This window comes from Diabrotica undecimpunctata, chromosome 3 (assembly GCF_040954645.1).
Source record: "Diabrotica undecimpunctata isolate CICGRU chromosome 3, icDiaUnde3, whole genome shotgun sequence".
In the NCBI taxonomy this organism is placed as follows: Eukaryota; Metazoa; Arthropoda; class Insecta; order Coleoptera; family Chrysomelidae; genus Diabrotica; species Diabrotica undecimpunctata.
Window position 1 is genome coordinate 115,410,471 of NC_092805.1, and position 25,108 is coordinate 115,435,578.

At 33.0% G+C, this 25,108-nt stretch overlaps 1 protein-coding gene across 2 annotated transcripts in view; it reads right to left on the minus strand.

Annotated features, from left to right (window-relative positions):
• The window catches only part of MESR4 (misexpression suppressor of ras 4), a 47,934-nt gene extending 25,599 nt beyond the window's left edge, over positions 1-22,335 (minus strand). The window contains exons 1-5 of one of the 2 annotated variants that reach the window (XM_072526683.1): positions 22,022-22,335; positions 20,678-21,811; positions 14,448-14,513; positions 2,963-3,824; positions 514-948 (exon numbers count right to left, since the gene is read on the minus strand). In XM_072526683.1, the coding sequence (XP_072382784.1) occupies positions 514-948; positions 2,963-3,824; positions 14,448-14,513; positions 20,678-21,811; positions 22,022-22,064 (2,540 nt within the window). In that variant the 5' untranslated portion in view covers positions 22,065-22,335. The remainder of the gene's footprint in view (positions 1-513; positions 949-2,962; positions 3,825-14,447; positions 14,514-20,677; positions 21,812-22,021) is intronic. The other variant, XM_072526684.1, reaches the window with a different exon arrangement.
• Between the last annotated feature and the right edge of the window lie 2,773 nt (positions 22,336-25,108).

Consider the following 25,108-nt stretch of genomic DNA (forward strand, 5'->3'; position numbering starts at 1 on the left):
CTTTAAAATAAACTAGTTGACACGAGAGGGCAAAACTTCATCCTCTCACTGTATACATAAAAATAGTATCACTATTTCCTCTACATATTCCAAGTTCTTACCACTGTCTGTAACAATTTTCCCTTCTTCCAAGTGGTAAATTACGTAAAAAACCAAATGTATTTAATACATTAAGATGAAGAGAAAGCTAACCCATTTATTTACAAACATCTGTCTAAAATACACTGCTTGCCTATATCTATACAAAATTGTTAAATGTTTCTCAGGTTTAAAATAGTTTTCACTTTAAATATTATTTTTTAAATTAGAAGCTAATATGACAATTTGGGCTGAAGACTTTAGTCAATGGCCTTCTAAGTGGTTGTTTAATAAAAAACATTATTTATGACTCAGTTGTGTCTTTATAATATTTTGCCATTTTCATTCATTTTCGAAGTAAAAGAGGAAATGTGATACTTAATTATAAAAAAAAATAATTATGTAATGCATTATTAAATAAAATAATCGTCATACCTGTAACAGAAATGATGTAACTTATGCTTCCACACATGATTTGACAGTCGATGTTGAGTATGACAGCTGTCCAAACACACATCACAAACATTATGTTTCTTCCTAAGATGTACCATCAATCGAAAAGAACTAGGCAGATCATCATGCACACACATACAACACTTAAATTTTAATTCATAGTCTAAAATGTACACGCCAGGACACAAGTGGCACACTAGTTCACTGTAAGTATAGAAGTTTGATTTACACATTATACAAAGTAACAGACTTTTTGAATGGAATCTTCGATTGTGAAGATAATGTTCTTTGTGAACTGTCGTGCTGAAATGGCATTGGAAACATTCAAAGCCATGGGAGAATGTTATTGCTTCATCACTAAAACTGGATTCTAAGCTGAAGAATGAGGAAGATAGCTCTTCTAAACTCTCCGTTATCCTAAAAAAAAATAATAATTTCAAACATAGAATGCCAGCAAATAACAATACTTATCAATATAGAAAATACTTCGTGGTTTATTGTATTTTTTTATCAGATTCATAATCTTGATAGTGATCTTTTTTTCTACTACTACTAAGGATTTGATCAGTTTTCATTGTATTCCTCTCTCAACCGTTTTCTGTCCTGCCAATCTTCATCTTCCGCTTTTCCTTCCTAAAGGACTCCATTCTGTAATATTGTTTATCCGGCGGCCTGAGTGCTCTTCTGACACGTCTGTACCAGGCTAGGTTATTTCCTCTATATAATCGATTATGTCTGAGTTGCTATCCATACGTTAATCTCTGCATTATTTGTTCATTTAATTCTACAACTTTTCCTTAAAAATCCCATCTCTGTTGTCCTTATTTCGTATTTGATGTTCTCATTTATTATCCAATTTTTGGACCCGTAGTCCATATGATTCTTGTGTCTGTTCTTGTTTTATTCCTGTATTCATAGTACCATACTAGGATAAAACAACGATATAACGAAAACATCTTCTTCTTCCTCTTTAAAAGCAATTCTGCTTGTTCATTGGTGGATTAATACCTCTATGAAAGGTTGTCACTCCATCTTTTGTGCGGTCGTCCGATACTTCTGTCGATTGGTGACTTATCTGTTGCTATTTTGGCGACACGGGTCTCCTCCATTCTGCTTGTGTGGTTATTCCATTGTTTTTTTCTATTTTGTGTCCATTCATTTATACAATTTACGTTACATTTTCTTCTAATGTCTAATGTCTCTTTCGATCTATCAGCGTATTTCCTGTAATTCCTCTCAGTACTCTCATCTCTGCCGTTTCCAGTAGCCTTTGCAATGTGGCTGTGTCGGGTCTTGTTTCCGAGGCATATGTCATTATTGGTCTTACACTGGTTTTATAAATTCTTGACTTCATCTCAGTGTTAATGTGTCTGTTTCCCCATATAGTGTTATTAAGGCATCCTGCCAGTCTATTTGCTTTTTGTACTTGATCTCTCACTTCTTTGTCCAGGTCTCCTGGACAGTGTAATTCCCAGGTATTTTATTTCCATTACTTGTAGACCAGTCTTTGCAGACTATCTTCATCTTGGGCTATCAATATTACGTCGTCTGCGTAACAGAGTATTTTGATTTCTTTGTTTCCCATTCTGTATCCTCTTCCTTTGTTAACGGTTTTGATGATTTCATCCATGATCAAATTAAAGAGCATGGGGCTCAATGAATCACCTTGTCTATTCCGCTGCCTATTCCTATAGGTTCTGTAAGTTGTCCATCTATTCTGACTTCTATTTTGTTGTTTTATAATGAAAACATCTGAAATGAAAATGCAGATCTTCTAAGGGACCTGTGCAGCACAAATAAAATAGGTAGGAATACTTTACACACTCACAATGAACAATACAAATATACCTTCGGAAATACCAGAACACGAAGGTCTTCATCATCATCACGGTGCTACAGATCTTAAAGGGCCCGATCTGCACATGCTTTCTGCGCCATTCTGCTCTGTTCCTTGCCTAACTAGGTTATTATTCTGTTCTCATTGATTATGTGTAACATTACTTTGCTGGTATGTGAGATAAGAATGTAATTGTCGCATTTATGGAAGCTGCCTTTTTTATGTATTATCGTTATTGTAGATTGTGTGCATTCCATTGTCTGGAATGCCATATTTCATTGCAGAGTAAGTGAAGCAATTTGATTCTGGTGTCTTATGTAGCTTTGCAGATATATGATAAATAATAGCCAGGAAGATAGCAACGAACAATTTACCAAACGGTAGAAGTATTGGCCGCCCACGCAAGAGATGAAAATTGATAACCTTCTATGGAGGCATCAGTCAATAATATAATTGAACAAGTATAATTGGTTCTAGGGAGTAGATAATAAGTTTTAAATTAACCTCTAGTAACGAGTTTTCAGCTAATTTTTTTTATTTCATTGCTTCATATAGAAAAAAATCATCATAATTTGTAATTTTATAAATACTTACCTATTTACAAAATTTTGGGGTATCAGTTCTTCGGCAGTAATGCTATTGACTATAGCTGAAAACCTATGCTCTGCTATACAATGCAATCCCAACTGCTTCCCATTAACAGAGATCTTTCGTGCGTGATTACAATATATACAAGTAGGTGCAGTCATTTTCAAGCACTTCTGCAACAAAACTCGAGGATCAAACTTATCTAATGGCTGTTCTAATTGTAACTCTATAATTGCAGTATCTGGCCCGGCAACAACGAATTGTGGTGTTGGTTTATTAGCAGGTTCTTCTTGATCTGATTCTTTCGGTTCCTCTTTAACTTCATCAATCTCTTGGTCTTGGTCTTTAGTAGAATTATGTTCGTCTCCGTTTTCCATATCATTTTCATACTCACTTTCTATTTGATCTACTTCCATAGTAAGCTTTTCACTATCATTGCTGTCTTCGGGCTCTGCTTCATAAGCATCAAATTTTGGCAATTTAAGTGATAGCTTCGGAACTTTTCGAGTATCTTCTTTATATTCTTCAGGTTCTTCTTTAATAGTATCATCCTCTTCGTCTGCTTGAATGTCATTAAAAGAATTTCGATCGTTTGATTTGTTGCTTGAAGTATCATAATTGTCATTACAATTATTAGTATTTTCATTATCTATAGTCAAATCAGGACTATGAATTTCATCATTATGATCATCATTATGATTTAAGTCTTCTAAAAAATCGTTCTGTTCTTTAAACATTTTATCAGATGTATTATTTTCTTTTGAAGAGTAACTATTTTCATCTATTTCTTCGTTTTTTATATTCGTATCTATCTTAGGAACGTCGTCATCTTTGTATTTTTCATTTTCAATGCTGTCTGTTATATTTTCTAAAACAAAATCAATAATCAGATAAAATATATGAACATAGCAACACTAGCAGTAGTAGATATTTTTTGTAATAATCACAAGAATCCTGAATATATAAAAATACCTAACACTCAACAATACTATTTAATACATATATTTGCCAGCAGTTTCAGCTTTTCTAACAGTACCCAGATTAAACAAAAGAAACTAAAAGTTACTAAAAGAGAAAGTTTATAAGAAAACAATGGTTTACAGTTAAATCTTTATAAAGGAATATCCTGTATACATTATCAGAATATAATACTATTTTTGGAATTCCAAAATTGTGGTCATCACATTACCTGACCAATTTTTATAGAATGATTACTATTTGTAGTACGCGACTTGATATTAGCGGTACTATTAATATTTGTTATTAATTAAAGTATCCGAAATTTACAGCACTGTATTGTTATGAACCGTTTTCAAATATGCGTCACAGAGTTTAACCTGTTCGATGTTATACTAACCTACTCTGTTTTCTCGTAATGCTACTATAGGTATTGTTTACACGTCATTTTCATAGGATAGTGACCTTCAACGTGGATTACCTCAACAGAAGAGTACCAATCAGCTCGACTTCCTTTGACAAACTGAAGAATAGCCTGTGGTTGAATTGTTGCAAGGCTCTAGCAGACATTAAGCGGATCTGTACAGTTTTGGGGTATCAGCGTAAGATGTACGCCAAAATTAAATGTGAGTGAAATTGAGATAGATGGGCAAAATTTTATGACAATTTGCACATTAGAATAGATTTTATCTTCAGCAAGATTAGCAAGCTTTATTCCATATTATTTTGTATTCTCTATATTAAAAAATGAACCAAATTCCTTGCTCACTTCTACGCGTTATTTAAAATTAATTAAAGATTCGTAACTTTTCTAATATTTTTATAGAATATGTTAAACACGGGGGTAAAATGTTTATATACAAATATCATGTATAGTTCATCATGTATACAGTTATTTATAGTGCATGATATTTATTACATTAAAGGATAAAGATTTCCACACAGAATTATACAAAAATCAACAAAACCATGATGAGCAATTAACAGAAAAGTTAGAGAATTCGGGAAAAAGATTAGTCGTCAACCAAGGATCGGAATTGATGTTTGATATATCAACAGACGAAATAAGGAACGCACTGAAGAAAATGAAAATAAATAAAGCTCCAGGAGAAGATAATATCGTTAAAGAAGCCGTAAAGATTAGAGGAGACAAACTTTTAGAGAATATATATAGAAACTGTTCAACTTATGTCTGCACTAAAGTAAAACACCTACAAGATCGCACAGTGCACATCAACACACCTCGAGAATTACCGACCCACAACCTCTACAAGTTATCTACAAGGATAATAACAAATAGACTGGAAATAAAAGTAGATTTTTACCAACCTAGGGATTTGGTCCTCCAAATTGCTAGGGACAACCAAACTGCTGAACTGCAAACAAGAATCACTTTAGCATTGGCCGCATACGGAGCTCTATCGGACATCTTTAAGAGCAACATGCCAAATTATTTGAAAAAAGATGTTCGACCAATGTGTGCTTCCAGTCATGACTTACAGCGCCGAAACACTTTCCTTAAGTCAGGTTACGGCAACCAAACTCAGAGCAGCCCAAAGACTAATGAAACGCTTGCTACTTTGACTGACTCTCAGAGACAAAAGTTAGAAACAAAAAAATAAGTGGAACTGGGCGGACCATATTACCAGAATGAGTGACGGGTGGTGAACATAAAAATTTACAGTGTGGACCTGAAACTTTACACTGTGGAGACCACGAGCTGACAGAAGAGGCAGAGGTAAACCACCTACACGATGGACAGACGAAGTCAAAAAAAATCGCTGGGAATTGGCTGCAGGAACCTCAAGACCGACAGCACTGGAAGAAATTAGGGGAGGCCTACGTTCAACTTTGAAGGGTGGATGATGATGATGTTTATTAATAATAAATGTTTGGGAAGTAATAGAGGCATCTATTGCAAAATTCATCTATAAGAAGGGACAGATAAATTTTATAATGAACTAGAATTAAAAGTAGCAATAGAACAAGAAAAAACCTTCTACACCCTTATCATAGTAGACTTCAATGCCACATTGGGAAAAAATAGAACAAAAAAGATCAATACGTACACATGGAATATGAATAAGAAACAGCAGAGGTCAGATTGTTTTAGACTTTATGGAAAACACGAATTATCAGTAATAAACACTTTCTTCTACAAGAAAGAAGACAGAAATTAGACTTGGGAAACTCCAAATTAACTGGTTAAGCATCAAATCCAATAGCCTAGGTATTTAAAAACATATATTAGGGTACTGTTTACTAATATATTCATAATGGATGAGTAGTGGAGGCACTTGTATAAAGGAGTTGCAAGAAATATTAACAGAATTAAAAATGAATGAATAGACTGAATGAAGGACTAAAAATGAATATTGAGAAAACTAAGCTAATGTTGAAGAAGTGGATATCACTCTTGATGATAGAAGGATTGACAATGTAGAAGAATATGTGTATGTGGGGCATACAATAAAGCAAGGGAAAAAAATCAAACTAAAAATTACAAGAAGGGTAAGATTGACCTGGGTAGCAATAGATAAACTATTATTTATTAGAAGATCCAAAATTCCCAATTAATTTAAAACGAAAGGTTTTAGACACATGTAGCCTTTCTGTTATGACTTATAATAACTCAAAGACCTATTGAGAGAAACATGGTAAATATAAGATGAAGAGATCGTATGAGGAACGAAGATCTAAGAAGAAAAACCAAAGTAGATACTATCGAAGCTATCGCAAAATCTAAGTGGAAATGGGCAAGGCATAAGGCAAGAGAGAGCGAAGAGAAATGGACAAAGAGACTAATAAAATGACGACCAAACGAACATAAACTAGGCATAAGAAGACCATAAAAAATGGGTCGACGACATTAAAGACAGCAATAAACTGGCACGAAATAGCTTGACAGGCGAACATAGAAAACATAAGGGGAGGTCTATATCTAAGAGTGGAGCAGAAGAGGTTGCTAAAGAAGATAATCATAATTTGTGCAATCTTGTTCGAAATTAGCATGGTTTTATTTTCTTTGCATTTAAATTAGGACTGTATTATTGATCCTCTTGCACTACATTGTCCAACATTATAATTTCTAAGTTGTATTGTCTTCTCCATATACTATCGTCATGCATCACTCCGTAAATTCTCCTCAGTGCTTTCGTTTTAAAATATGCGAATATATTTTCATTGCTTTATGTTAGATTCCTTGTCTCTGAGCCACATGTTAGGACTGGGTGTATTATTGTTTTGTAGTTTCACCTTTGTATTTCTAGATATAGCTGAGTAGTTTAAAAGAAACTTATGTCTAAGAGAGCTCATGTTATCCGTGCTAACTCCCTAATTCGTGATTGCATGTGTATCTTCATTTATTTCGCTTCTCGAACCTGGTTTCTTAAAAAACTTACAGGAAAACTGAAAATAACCAAAAAAGTGGACAGGTATATGTTGGGAAAAAGGCTGAGAGAGAAGAAAACAAAGACTTGGATTCGCAATAAGAAAGAGTTTAGGTAGAAGAAATCGCACACATACTTACCTTAAAAAAGGGGAAGATCACACTTAACGAGAAGAGAGTATAACATAAAAAGGAAACATACATCCAGAAATGGAATACTAGGAAATGGTGATGTGGAACAGCCTCTTAGGTCCGGTCCCATAAACTCCAATTACAACATGCAGGCAAGTTCCCGTTTGACAATAAGCTTCATTTTGATTCTTTAAAAGAATTATATCGAAACTTAAGATGTGATGCGATACACTAATTTACATTTATACATTTTTCTTATTAGATTGAAAGAGTCATATACTTTATTGCAGTTATCCTAAATATCAATACAAATCAGTTTAATAGTTTAAATTTTCTAGACTTAGTTCTCTCCTTGGCAATATGACTCTTGCTCATTTCACTCACTCCGTATCCATCACTCTTGTGTAGCTTTTACCCACTCTGTTTACATACTACGAGATCTGTCCCAAGAGTATCCCACCTTCATTCAGAACTACGCGCCAAAACGTTCCATTCAAGTCGGTTGGGTACAAATGCAATCAGTAGGTCTTTAAGAATTTGCCCTATACCGCTGTTACCAACGAAAGTATCTAGTTTCTATCAACTAGCGGAAACTATCAAATGAAGCAAATTTGGAAATGAATGTGACCAAAACACAAAATAAAAGAATGGTTGGATTGGTTTTACGATGATCAAACACCTGTTAACAGTGATCTGCGTTCTGATTGAACCTCCAACTAAATGGTTCTTAAAATCCAAAATGGCTTACTACAAAAACTTATTAGAGAAGTACAAAATAACAAGAAGCAGATTTATGCAAAAAACTACAAAAAAAATTAAAAGATGGAAAAAATGCAGATCACTAGATGGATACATTGGAAGAAGAAGAATCAAGGAAGCCTGGAAATTTTTAAGGAAATCTAAGAAGCTCTAGTAACCTTAAAACTAATTTAGACACTGTTCCTGGGAAGTAGTGACAATATATATTGAAAACAAAATACAATAAAATGCTCAGAAAATAAAGGCAACAATATACACAAGAATCCATGACCACTGTTTTAGGAGAAAAAGTAAACATCAAAAAAATTGTGCTTACTTTACCAATCAGATAACTAAATACTTTAGTTCTTCTTCTGCATCAATCATGTATGAAGAGTTGGGATGTCTTCGTTTGCTTCAGAAAGTAGTGCGGATGAAAATGCTGAATTAGTCAGCCAGAGTAGAATTAAGGATGGAGACTTTGTAATTGGTCAGTTTTTAGGAGGTAAGAGGGGACAACTGAGAAAAATCCCCCAGAAATGGAAAAAAGTATAATCTGCTCTATTCATAAAAAAGGAGACACACTATTCTGTAAGAATTATAGAGGCATCTCTTTACTTTGTTCGGGATACAAAATACTACAAACATCATTAATTGAAGACTCCAACCTCTCACGGAAAAAATCATCACTGAATATCAAGCAGGGTTTAGGCAAAATAGATCTACCATTGACCAACTATTTACAGTTAAAATACTAGCCAAAGCATGGGAATATGACATTGACATTTACAATCTCTTTGTAGATTTTAAACAAGCCTATGATTCAATAGATACAACAATTCTACCTAATATATTGAAAGAATTTGGCATACCATCAAAATTAATACGACTAGTGCAAATGACAATGACAGAAACAGAAGCACATTATGTATTCAGGGACAGATCACTGATGCGTTTATGATAACACAAGGACTGAAACAAGGTGACGGACTGGCCCCAATGCTCTTTAATCTTGTTCTTGAATATGTAATTAGACAGGTGACAGTGAGCGGAAATAACATACTTACAAACAAATCTACCCAATTAGCAGCATACGCATATGACATTAACATAATGAGCAGAACAGTGAATGCAGCGGAAGAAACCTACGTTGAGTTGAAACAGAGTGCAGAAGCAGTAGGGCTAGCAACAAATACAAATAAAACAAGACTACTCATACAAACCAGATCAAATAGACCGGCGCAACAACACTTTATTGACGAGATTTCCAAGCAACAACAGACACCAGAAGAGAAAGAACAGAAATAATAAAAATAAAAAATGGAGTAAGACAAGAAGATGCATTCTCGACAATACTATTTATTCTATCACTAGACAAGATAATAAAAAAGCTGATAAACGCAGGAACTATAAAGAAGAATGCAGTACAAACCTGAGTAAGCAGCTCTCCCAGGTCTTCTTTGACCTTCTTTGAATTCTTTGTATTGGGTGATTAATGTCTTGATGTTGAACATGCATGAACCATCTTAACATCAGAACTTCCCCTAGTATACTAATCCTTAATTTATTTGTCACTCCACTCATCCATCTAAGCATTTTCATTTCTGCCACATGCATTTATTGTTCTTCTTTCTTTGTAACTGCTCAACATTATGTTCCATACATCATAACTGGTCTTACGGTAGTTTTATAGAATTTTAACCTCAGTTTTGTTGGAATCTTTCTGTCACAGAACACACCATTGGCTTACTTTCAAGTTATCAATCACATCCTAATTCTACTGCATACATCTCCATCTATTTCCCCATTATTCTGTAATACCCATCCTAGGTACTTAAAACTATTACATTTCACCCTCCAAAGATATCATTTTATTTGTAGTAACTCCATCTTTAAATGAACATTCCAAATTCTCTGTTTTTTCCTAATAAGTTTTAAACCATTTTCCTCCACTGTTCAAGTTTTTGTTTTAAATCCCCCTCAGTATTTCCTACTAACACATGAGCATACATTAAGCAATAGGGAATTTTACACTGTAGTTTCACTGTTATCTGATCAAACACTAATAAAAATAAATAAGGACTAAGTACCTGGTGCAATCCTATTTGCTCATGAAATTTATCAGTCTCTCCTACACCTGTCCTAACACTAGTTGTTACTCCCTTATACATGTCTCCCACAATCTTCACATACTCACTGTGAGCTCCTTTCTTATTGAGAATTTTACCAAAATGATCTTTTTAAATAAAATTAGAGGTTTTCAGAGTCAGCATTCTCAATTATTTGTTTTCCAGATTTGGACTGTGTCTTGTTTTGGGTGACCCATAGTGTTTCATCTATATATTTCTATACAAGACTCTCCTGAGAAAATTTTATTGAATGTTGAGAAAGTTTGTTAATAAAATGAAGGGCAATAGGATAAACCTACATCATTAAAAAACCCATACATTTCCCTCTTGGTTTTTTAGTTATGGGCAATACTATGCAAACCTGTGACAGGGGACTGTTGTAGCTATCCAGGGGAATGATTTTATTGACAAAAACAATTATTTTTGTAGTTTAATTTGACAATATTTTTAAGACTGTAATTTTATGACACTAGTCAGTCATAATACAATATAAAAAACATTACTTCTTCTAATTAATTAACACAACCAATATTTTAGGTTGACATAATACTTTGAAAAATTGGTACTTTTGAAATAACTCAAGAAATTAATATTAATTATACAATGATTTACAAAAAATCTGTTACATTTCACTTCAGGAAAAAGCTTTACATTAACATATTTCTCCAAAAACTGGTACAGATGTAGGAAAAAAATATTCCTTTTAGACATAAATCTGGATCTGGTATCTTTTGCAATATTGAGTCAAAACTGACATTACAAATCTGTTGTGGAGTTAACTGGGCAACAGCTGTTTTGTTTAGTGCTATTACTGTGTCTGCCAGTGAACTCTAACGAAATTTGTTTAAAATACTTAATTGAAGATTGGTAGCCACAGACTAGTATGAAGCCACAGTTGTTTCTTTAATCTGATATGTTTAAATAATTTTATTTTATTAAGTATTCATGTAAAAATAAGTCCAGTCCCCTGTGCTATGAAACAGCAGGAGAATGTTGGATATGGGACTGTTATTTTTACATGAATACTTCATAAAACAAAATTATTTTTAACAAGAATATTGCTGACATTCTAAGTAAACGAAAATGATTGTTATTATTTCTGAAAAACAATGGCTATGTTAAGTTTATGGAATATATGGAATAGGCATAGCAGGATCTCCAGAACAGAAAGAGTTACCAAACCCACCTTGACACCATATTTTGTTGCCCATTAATTGCCCTTAAATGATACATCAGCCAGAATCCTCAAGAAGCTCATCCTCAAACCCAAGCACTGAATCTACCCCCAAAAAATCTCAAATATTACAAAAAATGGCTATCCTAACTTTACAATAAACTTAGCATAGCCATAGCAGCATTTCCAGAATGAAAAGAACTACAAAAACTCTCACGGCTGCATATTTTATTGCTAATACCCAATATTGAACTTACTCACAAAAACATAGGTAACTAGATACAATTACAGTTAGCAATCAGGAGTTAAATTATTTACCTCTTTAAAGTACTTTTAATTGAATTTCCTAAAATTTTGAGCAAAACAATTGAAATGTTTTTGGAGTAATTTTTCAAAAAAATTGTTCTAGTTTTCAGCATTCTCCTTGTATTTTTGCCTGCACAGTAGTATGAGAAATTTTACATCCATTATGATAAGTTGAGTATTTTTTGACGTGACAACGTCTTAAATTAGGTTGTGGCTCGGAGTCACTCATGAAAAAGTGTAACGCCCGCTCACGTCTGTTACGATGAGTCACCGAACGAGAGAGAGGCCCGCTGGACCGGCGAATGCCTTGCGTCTCTCTCCCACTCAAACATGATCGGTCCGCTGCGCGCGCAGCACTAGAGAATTAGGCGCGTTGAATCGGTGCGTGCTTGTGTCTCTGTCTTTCTCGAGCGTTCTTGGTGTTGGAAAACCGAGAAAGCGTCATAATACAAGTTCACACGTGTGGTTAAAGTATCGTCAGCTGTGTCTGTAGTGAAAATGTGGAGTGCTTAGATTCGTCATTTACAACAACTACAACAATAAAGGTAAATAATTGTACACTAATATTTCATTATCGTAAACTATGATTGATTGATTAATTGTTAGATTGACACAAAAGTTGAGAAACTGAGTTTATAGGTTATGTCATACTATTGACAAATGTTGATAGTGTAGTAAATTATTAGTTTACATCACTCTGCAATCAATCGTAATTCAGTCGATTGAGAAGAAACAGCGCGTTTCAACTGCAAACAACTATTGTGCAATTTAATAATATTCATATCAATAAATATTCTACCGAGAAAAAGACGTTGTCACGTAAAATCTTCGCCCGTAAAACCGACTTTACAGGCAACCGATTTTTTTTTATAAAATGGGTCTTTTAACCACTTAATCGAAAGAACCACGAGACTTAAGTGGAACTGGACAGGACACTTAGCCAGAACACAAGATGGACGATGGACAAGACGAATTATGGAATGGAGGCCCAGAAATTATAAAAGAAGCCGAGGACGACCACCGACTAGATGGACCGACGACATAAAAAGAGTAGCGGGAAACTGGCTACAAGCGGCCCAGTGTAGAGAACACTGGAAAGAACTGAGGGAGGCCTATGTCCAGCAGTGGACGGGATTTTCTGATTGATGAACCACTTAATGCATTAATCCTGTGTCTGACACTGAGCAGTTTGCTGCTAAATTCGTGACTTGCCTGTGTCTCACATGTTGACCCATACAGCTTATTCAAACATTTTATGGCTGTTTCTGACCCATTCATGACGAATTTATTACTTATTTTATTATTTATTTAATTTTTTTCTAAAAATTATAATTACTATTTTTTTGTCCTTATCACAGTTTAAATTGAGTTTTAGATGTTGCTGTACTTAAGTCTATTTTCGTTTCTGTCATTATTCAAATATTTTATGACCTTTTCTGGCCCGTTTTTGGAAATTTTTAAATTTTTTTTTATTTATACTCTTACTACGTCCCTGATATGTTTTTGCTTTTAATTATACATACATATTAAATTTTCTAAAGTAAAAACACTTAAAAAAATATATTTAATTTACTAAATTAAAAATACTAAAAAAGATTATATATATTTTTAATACGCTCCTGTCATGAAAAATACACCTATTATGCCAATTAAAATATTTTTTCTTTAATTATTTTACATGCTTAATCGAAATATGAAATAAAAAAAAATAACCATTTATTTACAGTGAACTCAAAATTAATTTGTGCATTAAGTGATTAAAGGAAAAACACTAGAGGTAAAAAAAAAAGCTAAAGTTAATACATTTAGAGTAGATAGAGGCATTCTTTTGTGTAACCTATGGAAGCAAAAAAGAATTTCAAGAGTACTCACAATATATTTTAGTTTTTAATGAAACATGGTTAATAGACGACATAAAGAGCGCCAAACTGCAAATGTTTGACTACAACATATATAAAAGAGATAGATCCTCAGAAACAAGTACCTTCAAAAGAGGTGGAGGAGTGCTTATAGTTGTCTGGAAAACCATAACCAGTGTTCATTTGTCAGCGACTCAAAATATCGAACATCTGTTTGTCAAGATTGAGATTGGCCACATCAACAAGTTTATCTTTGCAACTGCCTACTTTCCACCACATATTATCATTGAGAAGTATGTCGAATTTGCAGAAAATGTAGATAATCTAGCTGAAAAGTATCCAGAATATAAGTTATGTATCCTGGGAGATTTTAATGTTCCCAATTGTCAGTGATCCATTGATGGATTGTCGTCTGTGGCTACTCTATTACCAGGAACCTCACCAAATGAAGTTGATTCCATTCAATTCCTCTCATTTTTATGTTCCTTTCATAATCTGTATCAAGTAAACACTGTTAAAAATGAAAACAACTCCTTATTAGATCTAGTCATAGTCCAAGATGAAGAGGTTGAGGTATCTAGAGCTGAGAGTGCCCTACTCCCAGAGGATAGGCATCATCCTCCACTCTCATTTGGGTTTAAATGTGAATCTTAATATTTCAATGAGCTAGGATTGATTGGAGATGGTTTTTATAGAGACTTTCGCTCAATGAGTGTATGGGAAGTAACAAACTTTCTTTCACAATTTAACTGGGATGATTTGTTTAAAGAAAAGTCGTGATATGATCAACATGTTTGATGTTATTTACCTTGCAATTGATATTTTTGTTCCCCTGAAGAAGCATTCAGCAAAAAAGTTTCCTGTCTGGTTTTCTCTAGAAAACCAAAAAAAAAAGGCATAAAAAATATCTAAAATCTCAATTACTTGCTGACTGAAATGAGTTTTCTTTATTACGAGCTAACTGTAAACAACTGAAAGAACAATGCTATCTTGATTATGTTGCTCTAACTGTTGCTCTATGAAAGATAATGTTAAAAATTTCTAGAATTAACAGTAAAAAAAAACAGGAATTATATTCCTTCTGTTATGCACTATAATATTATTTCTGACTCTTCTGACATGGAGATTATCAATTTATTTGCTGAATACTTTTCCAAAACTTATAGTGATAAAGATTTTGATTTGCAGGATGAAACCTTTTTAACATGAGACATCAACCTATCACAATTTAGCATTTCTATTTTGTCTATATATAAAAAACTTTCCATTTTGGAAAGCAACAAGGGGCCAGGTCCAGATGGTCTTCCACCTTCTTTTAACACGTTAATCGCCCAAATGAAGCGAAAAATATCCCACCCCCAGGCCCAACTTAGTTTTTCTAGTAAATCATTTGGTTTTTACCTCGGATATGATATACTGGCTGTTATAAAGCGCTAGGTTAAAAAAGTTCTCTAAAAATGTATTTTGAAAATGACACCCCACTTATGGGTTTCAGATCCTCTGACGACCGAGCGCCGCGAAACCCGAATATCGGTTGTCATTTTTTTCGAGTTCTAATAAGTCTGTGTGTTCTAAAATTGCAGTTGTTTTGTTTAATCTACAATCCATTTGTTGAAATTACGGCGCGTAATAGGGTTGATTGTGAATTATAGAAAATTGTATTGTGTTTTTTGTCGTAATAAAATGGAAAAAAGTTACGAAAAGGAGCAAGAGAGACTTTTGAAATTGTGGAATGAGTTATTATTAGACGAAAAACAAGAGACTTTAGACTTCATAGATAATACTTCAGATGATTACTTGCCCAGTAATTCATCATCAGATATTGAGTCTGATGAAAGTGCATTGAATTTAGAAGCAAAGAAGAAAAAATTAAAAAGGTAATTATTATGTGAAACATATCACCAAAAATCTTATTAACTTATTTTCCTTTTTGTTGTGTTGTTTACGGCTTAAGGATTAAATATTTGTATGTAGTTCAGTTCTAGTTTACCATTTTTAAATCTAAATAAAACGTTTCAATGTTTCTACAACTATAGTTCAACCTTCATGATTTTTTGAACTAAAACATAATCACTTTTAGGTTCCCTATAAAAGCAAAGATTTCTATTGATGAGCTTCCGCCTAACACTTCAATACCTTCAGTTTCCACTACTAACTGTGAAACAGCTATAAACACTGCAAGGTCTAATGTATTACATTCCAATATATCTTCAAGTAGTGATTCTGATGATTTTTTAGAAGAAATAAATCCGAGTTAAAAAAAACTAAAAGGTAAATATAGCAATTTTCCCATGCAAATTGAAAATGAAAATGATGAAGAGCTTTTACAAGATGAACTACACTGGTTTCCTCCGAATGGTTTCCATTTAAAAAATTTCAATTTTGATGTAGATCATGTCGGTATTACAACACAGATAGCTGAGAGTGTTATTACAAAGGCACCATATGATTTTTTCAAGATATATCTCAGTGATGAACTTCTGGATTTGATTGTAGTAGAGACCAAGAGATATGCTTAACAAACCAAAAACAAACCTATGGCAGTTTTCTCGCGATTACACAGATGGAAAGATACTAACAGGGACGAAATTACCACATTCTTTGGAATTGTAATGTATATGGGTCTAGTAAGGTTTCCAAAAATGACGGATTACTGATCTAAGAATCCATTATATAGCAATCATGTATCGTGTAAAATGTCAAGAAACCGATTCGAATTAATTCTCAGAATGCTACATTTCAACGATAATGAAACGGTAGATAAAAATAACCGTTTGGGAAAACTAAGCCCTTTATTAGAAAACTTGACCAATAAATTCAAAGAGGTCTATATTCCGGCGAAATCTGTCTGCATAGATGAAACACTGGTACCCTTCAGAGGGAGATTGTCATTCAGACAATATATCAAAAATAAGAGGTTCAAATACGCAATAAAACTGTATAACTTCTGTAGTAACGACGGCTATGTATACGATATCAAAATATACTGTGGACAAAATAAGAATTCAGATAAACCTGCTACAGTTTCGACTGTTTTATCACTTATGTTACCACTTTTAGATCACGGATGCATTTTATATATAGATAATTACTATACTAGTGTCACATTAGATGAACTACAAAAGCGCAAAACGCATCTTGTCGGTACTTTAAGGAAAAGTAGAAAAAACAATCCAAAGGATGTAGAAACCTAAAAATTAAATAAAGGAGAAATTTACGCAACAGAAAGTATTACAGTGGTAGTTGTTTTAAAATGGCAGGATAAACGTGATATTCTTTGTCTGAGCACTATTCATACTGACACAACCACTAACATTCATAGATCTATCCGATCTGTTGAAATCATATTCTTCCCCTTTGCGTAAAGGGATCAAGTGGTATAGAAAACTTGCGTTTGAAATATTACTTGGCTCAGCAGTAGTAAACGCTTTTATAATATATAAAATGGTGACAAAGGCCAAAATATCAATTACGGATTTTAGACAGAGCATTGCTCTAAATATGTTACAAATTCATGAAGTGGATGTCGCGAAGGTGCCGGAAAATCACAACATAAAGCATATTTTACATAAAGCTTCAAAAGATCGTCGAAAATATGTAGTATGTCATGCGAAAAGAAGCGCTGAAGAAGGCCGAAAAACCGCTCAGAAGAGGGACCAAAATCAAAATTTTCATGTGATGCTTGTAATAAGTTTTATTGTTTGTCATATTTTTTTGAAGTTCACGATTATTCTGTATAATTAATAAAAACTGTTTGTATTATTTAATTAAAATAAAAATGTTTTTTCATAAATCCTTATAATTTTTTTGAAAAATCTTTAATGATATTAAATACATAAAAAGTGCCGAGCTCAATCACTAGTATTACCTGCCAGGCCGATCTGTAAAAACTTTCATATAGATAAATGTGTTTCGAAGCACGGCGGTTGGGTTACAGGCTTTTATGTTAACGCTAGTAGTGAAGGTTGCCCTATGGGTGTCGGGGCGTGTACGACCACAGGATCTGAAACCCAAATGTCGGGTGTCGTGGCGATTAACGTGTTAAACAATTTAGCTTTTTACTTTCTAGACCTCTTTTTCACATTTTTAACATGTCATTAAAGACAGGGATTATCCCGGTCTACTGGAAAACTAGCTTTATTACCCCAATACTAAAATCTGGAGATAATTCTCAAGTGAACAATTATCTGCCTATTAGCATTCTAAGTTGTATTCCCAAAGTTTTTGGGAGCCTTGTCTGTGACTATTTGTCAGCAACTTTAAAAGGCTGTTTTATCTACCTGAGGCTACCACTAGGCTGAACTTAATTTATTGACATTTACTGATTTCCTTATAGAATCTCTTGAAGATGGCTTCCAGGTTCATGCTGTATACACAGACTTTACAAAGGCTTTTGACCAGGTAAATCACAAGATTTTAGTCAATAAGTTGAGAAGTCTGGGTATTCAAGGTGAACTTTTAGAATGGTTGTTATCCTACCTAACTGAAAGAATACAAATAGTATGTATTCAGGGTTTTCAATCGTTTCAGATTAAGGTACTTTCAGGAGTACCATAAGGATCACACCTAGAACCTCTTCTAATCAATAACTATGTTAATGACATTGCCTCCTGTTTCGTCTTTGCTTCTTTCCTAATGTTTGCTGACGATTTAAGATTATATTTGAAAATTGAGTATGATGGTGAAGATCAAAAACTACAGTCTGATTTGGATCGGTTGAGCTATTGGTGTGACAGCAGTGGAATGGAACTTAATGTTAAAAAGTGTCATTTAATAGTTTTTGGTCAGAATAAAACTCCTACAAATCATATCTATACTATTAATGGTTGCCCTTTAGACTCTGTATCTCAGATAAAAGACCTAGGTGTTGTGCTCAATTCCAGCTTATCCTATATCCCCCATATATCATCTGTTGTCTCAAAATCACTTCAACTTTTAGGGTTTATCAAACGTTGTGCTGAAGACTTTCTAAATATCCCATCCATAAAAATTTTGTATTGTTCACTTGTGAGACCCCACCTAGATTACTGTTCATGTGTTTGGTCTTCTCACTGTAACACCCATATTCAAGCTATTGAGAGAGTTCAACACAAATTCTTAAGATTTGTTGCATTTAAACAAAACCAGAGGATTGAAGAAATTAACTATTCAAATATGGAAAGTTCCTCAAGATAACTTCTCTCCAAATCCAACGCATGCACAAAGATCTCACTATGTTTTATAGTATACTGCACTCGTTATGTTTGGTCCTCAACTATTGGAAAAACTTAATCTCCATGTTCCCAGTAGACAAACAAGGCTAAATCAACCCTTTTATGTTAGACCCCATGGCACAAACTACAGACTCAACTCATTCACATCTAGAACTCCAGATAGCTTCTCTAACTCCACTCTAGGAACTGTGTGTGATAGCTTGATGTTCTTGTGTTTTGTACATTCTTTGTTAATGTTTGTTATTTACTGTTCATACTTTTATTTTTTGTATAATTAAAATGTTTAAATTTAAGTAGGTTACGTTAAGAATCTTCTGTAATTTATCAATAATGTTTACATTGTATTTTAATTGGGCGATTGCCCATTGATAAATAAATAAATAAACTTCAATTACGAAAAGTAGTGGTTGTCATTACAATGTATATAAAAAATAACATTAATATTAAATTCAACATATCATTTTATAAAGGACATAGTCCACTAATCAAAACTTATGTTTCATTTTATTAGAAAGGGGAAGTTCAAAAATAAAGGGGCATAAGTGCAGGAATCATGCCATTTTCAAACAGATTTGAATTTTTGTTTGCTTGTTATGTTGACTTGTGGTATATGAAGATGTGCTTTTTTACAGAAAACATGTAAAATGCTTTAAGAAATAAAATGGCCCAAAAAGTGATATTAAAAAAGTGTGACTTATGCCCTTTTCATTGTCAGTCATAAAATAATACTTAAATCATTAAACTATTTTGTTAAGGAATTTGTTTTTTGGTTTTTATTATTCATAATAAAATTTTGAAATTATAAATAATAAAAAACAAAGATCTGTATACTTTATCCCACTAGTCAAGAAGGATTCCCTGTTTTTTTTTAGAGATTTGTAGATAAACAATTAGAGAACAGTTAAAAAGAAATAAAGTATGTAAATACATTTGTCCTTCTAACTTAGCAATAGATTGTTAGATTGTCTAGTTTGGCCATATGAAATTGAAATGTCAGCTTTACAAAAATTAGGTGCCCAGCCTTCTTTTTAGTTTGACTTCGTATTTGAGTACCTCTCTGATGGACTGCAGTAGTCCAGCTGATAAAGGGTATGAAACTATCATACAAAAAGAAAAAAGGATATGAACTTGATGTGGTATGCTAAGATTTTGGCAATTTGATTTATACGCATTTTTAATATGTGATAAGAAACCTTTTGGTTCTAATTGTTGGTCATAATTGGGGTTAATAAGCATTTGCTGCATTTGAACAGTTATGGAAAACTCAGCATTATGACATACAAAACTTCTTTATTAATTCAGATGCTCTAAAAGATCAATAGTGATCAACTAGAGCAGTAATAGGAGGTTACATGTATGCTTGCACCCACATTGCCCTTGATACATTGATACAAAAACACTGGTCATGAAAGCCTACATTCATTGATAAAAATTTTGTCATTAATTGTTGAAGTCAGAGCAAAATAATAACAAAAGTTGTTACTTGTAGAACTGTGTTGCACTGACTAGGAGCTTAAAAATTGAAAATGTTAGAGAAACTATACCTAAAATTATTGTTATTTTGTCAAAAAGTTTTTTCTATATTGTAAGCAGAATTAATCTTCGTTTTATATTAGGCCAGTGAATTTGGTTCATTTTTAAGAAGTCTAAATATCTAGCATATTATTGAAATTTACACATATCCTACAGAAACAGTACTACAATTTTTATTTAAAGTATTTATTACTTATAACAGAAACACATGACTCAGGACAAAAAGTAAAAAGTCTTTTAAGTCATTTTGGAAGTCTTTCTATATTATTGCCATATAATTTTTAATGCTTACCTTGCATATTACAGTTTTCCATAACTTGTGTATTTTCTGGATTTTCAGTTTCTTCTTCTATATTCTCAATAATTGTCTCAGATTCTCCTGTTACGTGGTTTTCAGGGGTTATCAACTGTTTGACTGGTTGCTTTTTAAATTTATTCTTACCAGTACAATTATGATAGAAAAAATTGTCTTGTTCACTAAAGAGTTTGTCACATTCACAACAAGCTAAATAGCAAGGTTCATTATAAACATTAAAAAATTCATCAAGTGTATTTTTGTAACCAGGTTCGAGATTATGTCTAGACTGAATATGTTGACACAGATCTTCTAAAATTGAAAACATTCCTAAACAGTATAAACATATAAATCTTTTGTGGAACTCCAGCATATGTATGTACAAATTCCAGTTTTCATAGTATGTACCACATGCAGAACACAAAAACACTTTCCTTGTTAACTTAAAACCAGAATAATTATTATCCTGTGACACTTCTTGAACATTTTCTTCATCACACTGAACTAAATGTTCCTGTAAACTTGGTAATGATTCAAAACCTGCCCTATTACACTTAAAGCACTTAAACTGAACAGACGGTTGTAAACCTAAATATTGAGCATACTCTGTTATTCTTTGTTTTGGTTTAAGTTTCTTTTTTAACTTTTTAACACTTTTTTCAAATTTGTTGTCTTTAGTATTAACCACTAACTCCTCCTCCTGGCTGCTTTGGTGCAGTTGTGATAATTCAAACAGAGATTCATTAAAGTATGGATTAGAATGAGTCACTGTTTCACTGGTGGTTTCACTAACATTGTTTAAAATGTCTTTTTCACTATTATTTAATGTCAAATTTTTGTATAACTCAGTTTTACTATTTTCTTGCCTGTTATCACTTTCATTAATTACTAAAGCGTCGCTTTCTGAACTATAAGAATTCTCTTCTATATTACTAATTCTGGTGCTATCCCCATTAATTTTTGGAACTTCATAATCTAACTTCTCTAGTTGATTAGTAGCATCATTCCCGCCAGGGAATTTTGTTATTACAGGGGCCACTACTCCATTTTTTGTGTGCTCTGACACCCATGCTTCTAAAAAAGGGTCCTTTGGACCATTTTCCATAACGAATTTACTTTGATTCTTGTTATCTGCAAACAAAAAATTGTGTAAGCATTTCTAAAAACTGAACTGTCAAATTAAACAGCCCTCAAATTTTACAACAGAAAGTAATATTTCTAAACGATATTTACCGTTTCATAATATATCTGCCACAAAGCAAGGACATCAAAGCAAAGAGTTGGCTTATTTTAAAAATAGTTCCTATTGTAAACTATATGATAATAACACTTTTCACGTACCTTTACGACAACCGTTGACGTTCTGGACTAAAATATCCAACATTAATGAAGGGACACATATTTAATAACAAATTCACATATCCCCGCCTTAGGTTAAGAAAATGGCGCTCCTTTGCGTCGTGCAAGCACTCTGGTGAATGAGGGCTTGAGATGAATAATTATTGTATATAGTATGGAATGTACGCAATTTTTTATATATTTCGTGTTGAAAATTATAAAAGGGCATAGAAGTACAATAAGGAAACAGCTTTTCATGGTTTAACATTTAAAAATTCAATAAAATACACCTATACTAAAAAAATTAAAATTTATTCGTGCGCATGCTCGTACACGTCAATTTTATTATTTTATTTAATTTTAGGTAATATTGTAAAATATGACTCAAATTACCCTATTATAATTATCAAAAACAATTACATATTAACATTTTTTTAATATAGTTATCTTTTATTCATTTTTTATAATTTTGAGAAATTAATTTACATTCCAATTATGTCTTGACATCGATAATAATTGTGTATTGGTATTCTTTCTTCAGATGTTAATCGATTTCAATATTGATGATATTTTTTTAAATTTATGACAATAAGAATAAGATAACCATTGAAGTTTTAAAACATCTTTACTTTTAGATTTGTTAAAGTTAACCCCATAGATAAAGAATATATATTGTTAACCCTAACTTTAAATAATTAATTAAAAATTTAAGGTAACTTCATTTGTTATTTTTCGATTGAAACATAAATCGATTTATGTCGGTATACGAATTTTATCGATTATTGGTGAAAATCAAAATGATGTTCAAAAATAAATTGCCAATTGAGCGGCAATAAAAGTAAAAATTACCTTTTAAATGCCTTAATTTATTAAGTGAAAGTACAATTTAGTTGCTATTTGAAGTCCAAAGTTCTTCTACAAAGGTGTAAAAATCTGAAAGGGACATCACAAAGTAAAAATCCAAAACTGATTCATATTAAAAGCACAGTCAAAAGCACAGAATAATAAACAAATAGAATGCCCACTCTGCTTGTCAAGATAAGTACGCGCAGACAGAATCAGCCATGTTTTAAACGGAACCAGGCTGTTCCGTGAAATTTTATCTGTTGTGCATAGAAAATTAACCCGGTTTAATTTATTTACGGCAACCATAGACATAATATGCACTATTTTATTCGTACTTTTAGTTGAAAAATATATTAAATTATTTAAAATTTACTAAATTATTAATCTCTAAAAATTTAAATTTACAGTTCTGTCATAGCTTGTCACAAATTTCTTAATTCGAGTCTATATTTCCGTTTAAAATATGGCGATCACGTGCTGACACACTTCAAAGGCAGCATCTGAGAGTGGGCATTGATTGTTACTGTGACCTAAGAATAATCAAAGTATATAAAAATTAGTGACAACTAAATAATGAGATAACAAACGTCACTATTATATTACACAGTTAAGTTCTTGTCAAATCAAGTGAATCGCAATATTATTTTATTAAAATGATAGGTGGTATCGCCACAAATTCAAAAATTGGTAAGTTTGTCATTAAAAATTATTGACGCAATAAAATAATCCGTTAAGTGGCGGATTAACTTAATATTCCTAAAACTACAGGGTGGAATATTATTAGGTCAGTATTATGGGGAAAGCAGAAGTATCTTAGATGAAAAAAGGTAAAGCCCGGGTCATCCAAAACTAGTTTTTAATAGTAGAGCAAAGTCACCTAATATGGGGATAGTGCCTAATATGGGGTAGGTCGTTTTCGCGCAAGTACTGATTCCGACATCTATCGTATCTTACCAGGAGGTAACCATTCTCTCTTTTGACCAAACTTGTTCTCTTATTCTACGTTTGAGGTTAGAATAATTTGTGTGGCAACTAAAGTTTTTTGGTAGTGCTTCATTTTGGGTATTTAAGAGGACTTAAAGGTATCTTAAGGGTACCCTATAATAGGCAGGGTACCGCTAGGATTATTTACTTTTAGCTGCATTTACCAGCAAGCGGGTGGGCTGACAGATGTCAACGCCATTTTTGGCTTTCCAGTTTTCTCGAAAAGTACATATCGTAATAAAAGTACATAAAAAATTCTGTGTAATAAAATCTTTTTTTTTTTCAGGTGCCTAAAGAACGGAAAAAGTGTAATAAGGAACAAATGATTGGACGCAATTTTAGCTGTTCGGCACAAGGAGTAATGAGCTACATTAACAGTGCGCCTACCCATAATATACCTCAAACAACCTTAGAAAGGTACGTTTACGACGAAAAATAGTATTTTCGGAAAAAATTGAATAGAATTAGAATCAATTAGAAATGGAAAGAAGATTTTTTGGAATTACACAAAAAGACGTGCGTAAATTGGCTTATAGCTTACGCAAAGCAAATAATATAAAAAATCCTTTCAGCGTGGTCAAAAAAGTGCTGGGAAGAAATGGTTTGCGGGATTTCTTGCAAGGTACAAGGAATTATGACTAAGAATACGTGGCGGTGTTTTTTGATTCATATGAGCCACTTTTAGAAAAAATAAATTACAATCCAGCAAGGATTTTCAATTGTGGTAAAATTGGTCTCACCATTGTGCAACATAAACATCTGAGAATTCTGGGGAAAAAACAAATAGGCGCAATCATCTCAGTCTAATGCAGATAGTTGTTAACCACAGTTAATTCTTTTAGCAACAGGCCGATATATAGCGCCCTTTTTAATTTTTCCCCCGAAGAATGTGAAAATGGAACTAATTAATGGCACTCCGCCTGGATATAAGTATGCGAGTTATGTATCTGGCTGGATTCAACAAGAAATTTTTGTTGATTGACTCCGCTATTTTATTAACATATAAAGGCTAGCGCTGACGATCCAGGGGTTTTAATCCTTAATGGTTATTACTCCCATACAAAAAATTTGGAGGTAAATGTAGCGCGAAAAAACCGTGTACACATAATTTGTGTTCCACCGCATTCGACACATAAAATGCAGCCGTTAGACGTGTCATTTATGTCACCGTTCAAAACTTATTACACGCAGGTGCTTACAAACTGGCTTAGGCTTAATTCAAAACGTGTTGTAACAGGCTATCAAGTAGGGGAACTTTTT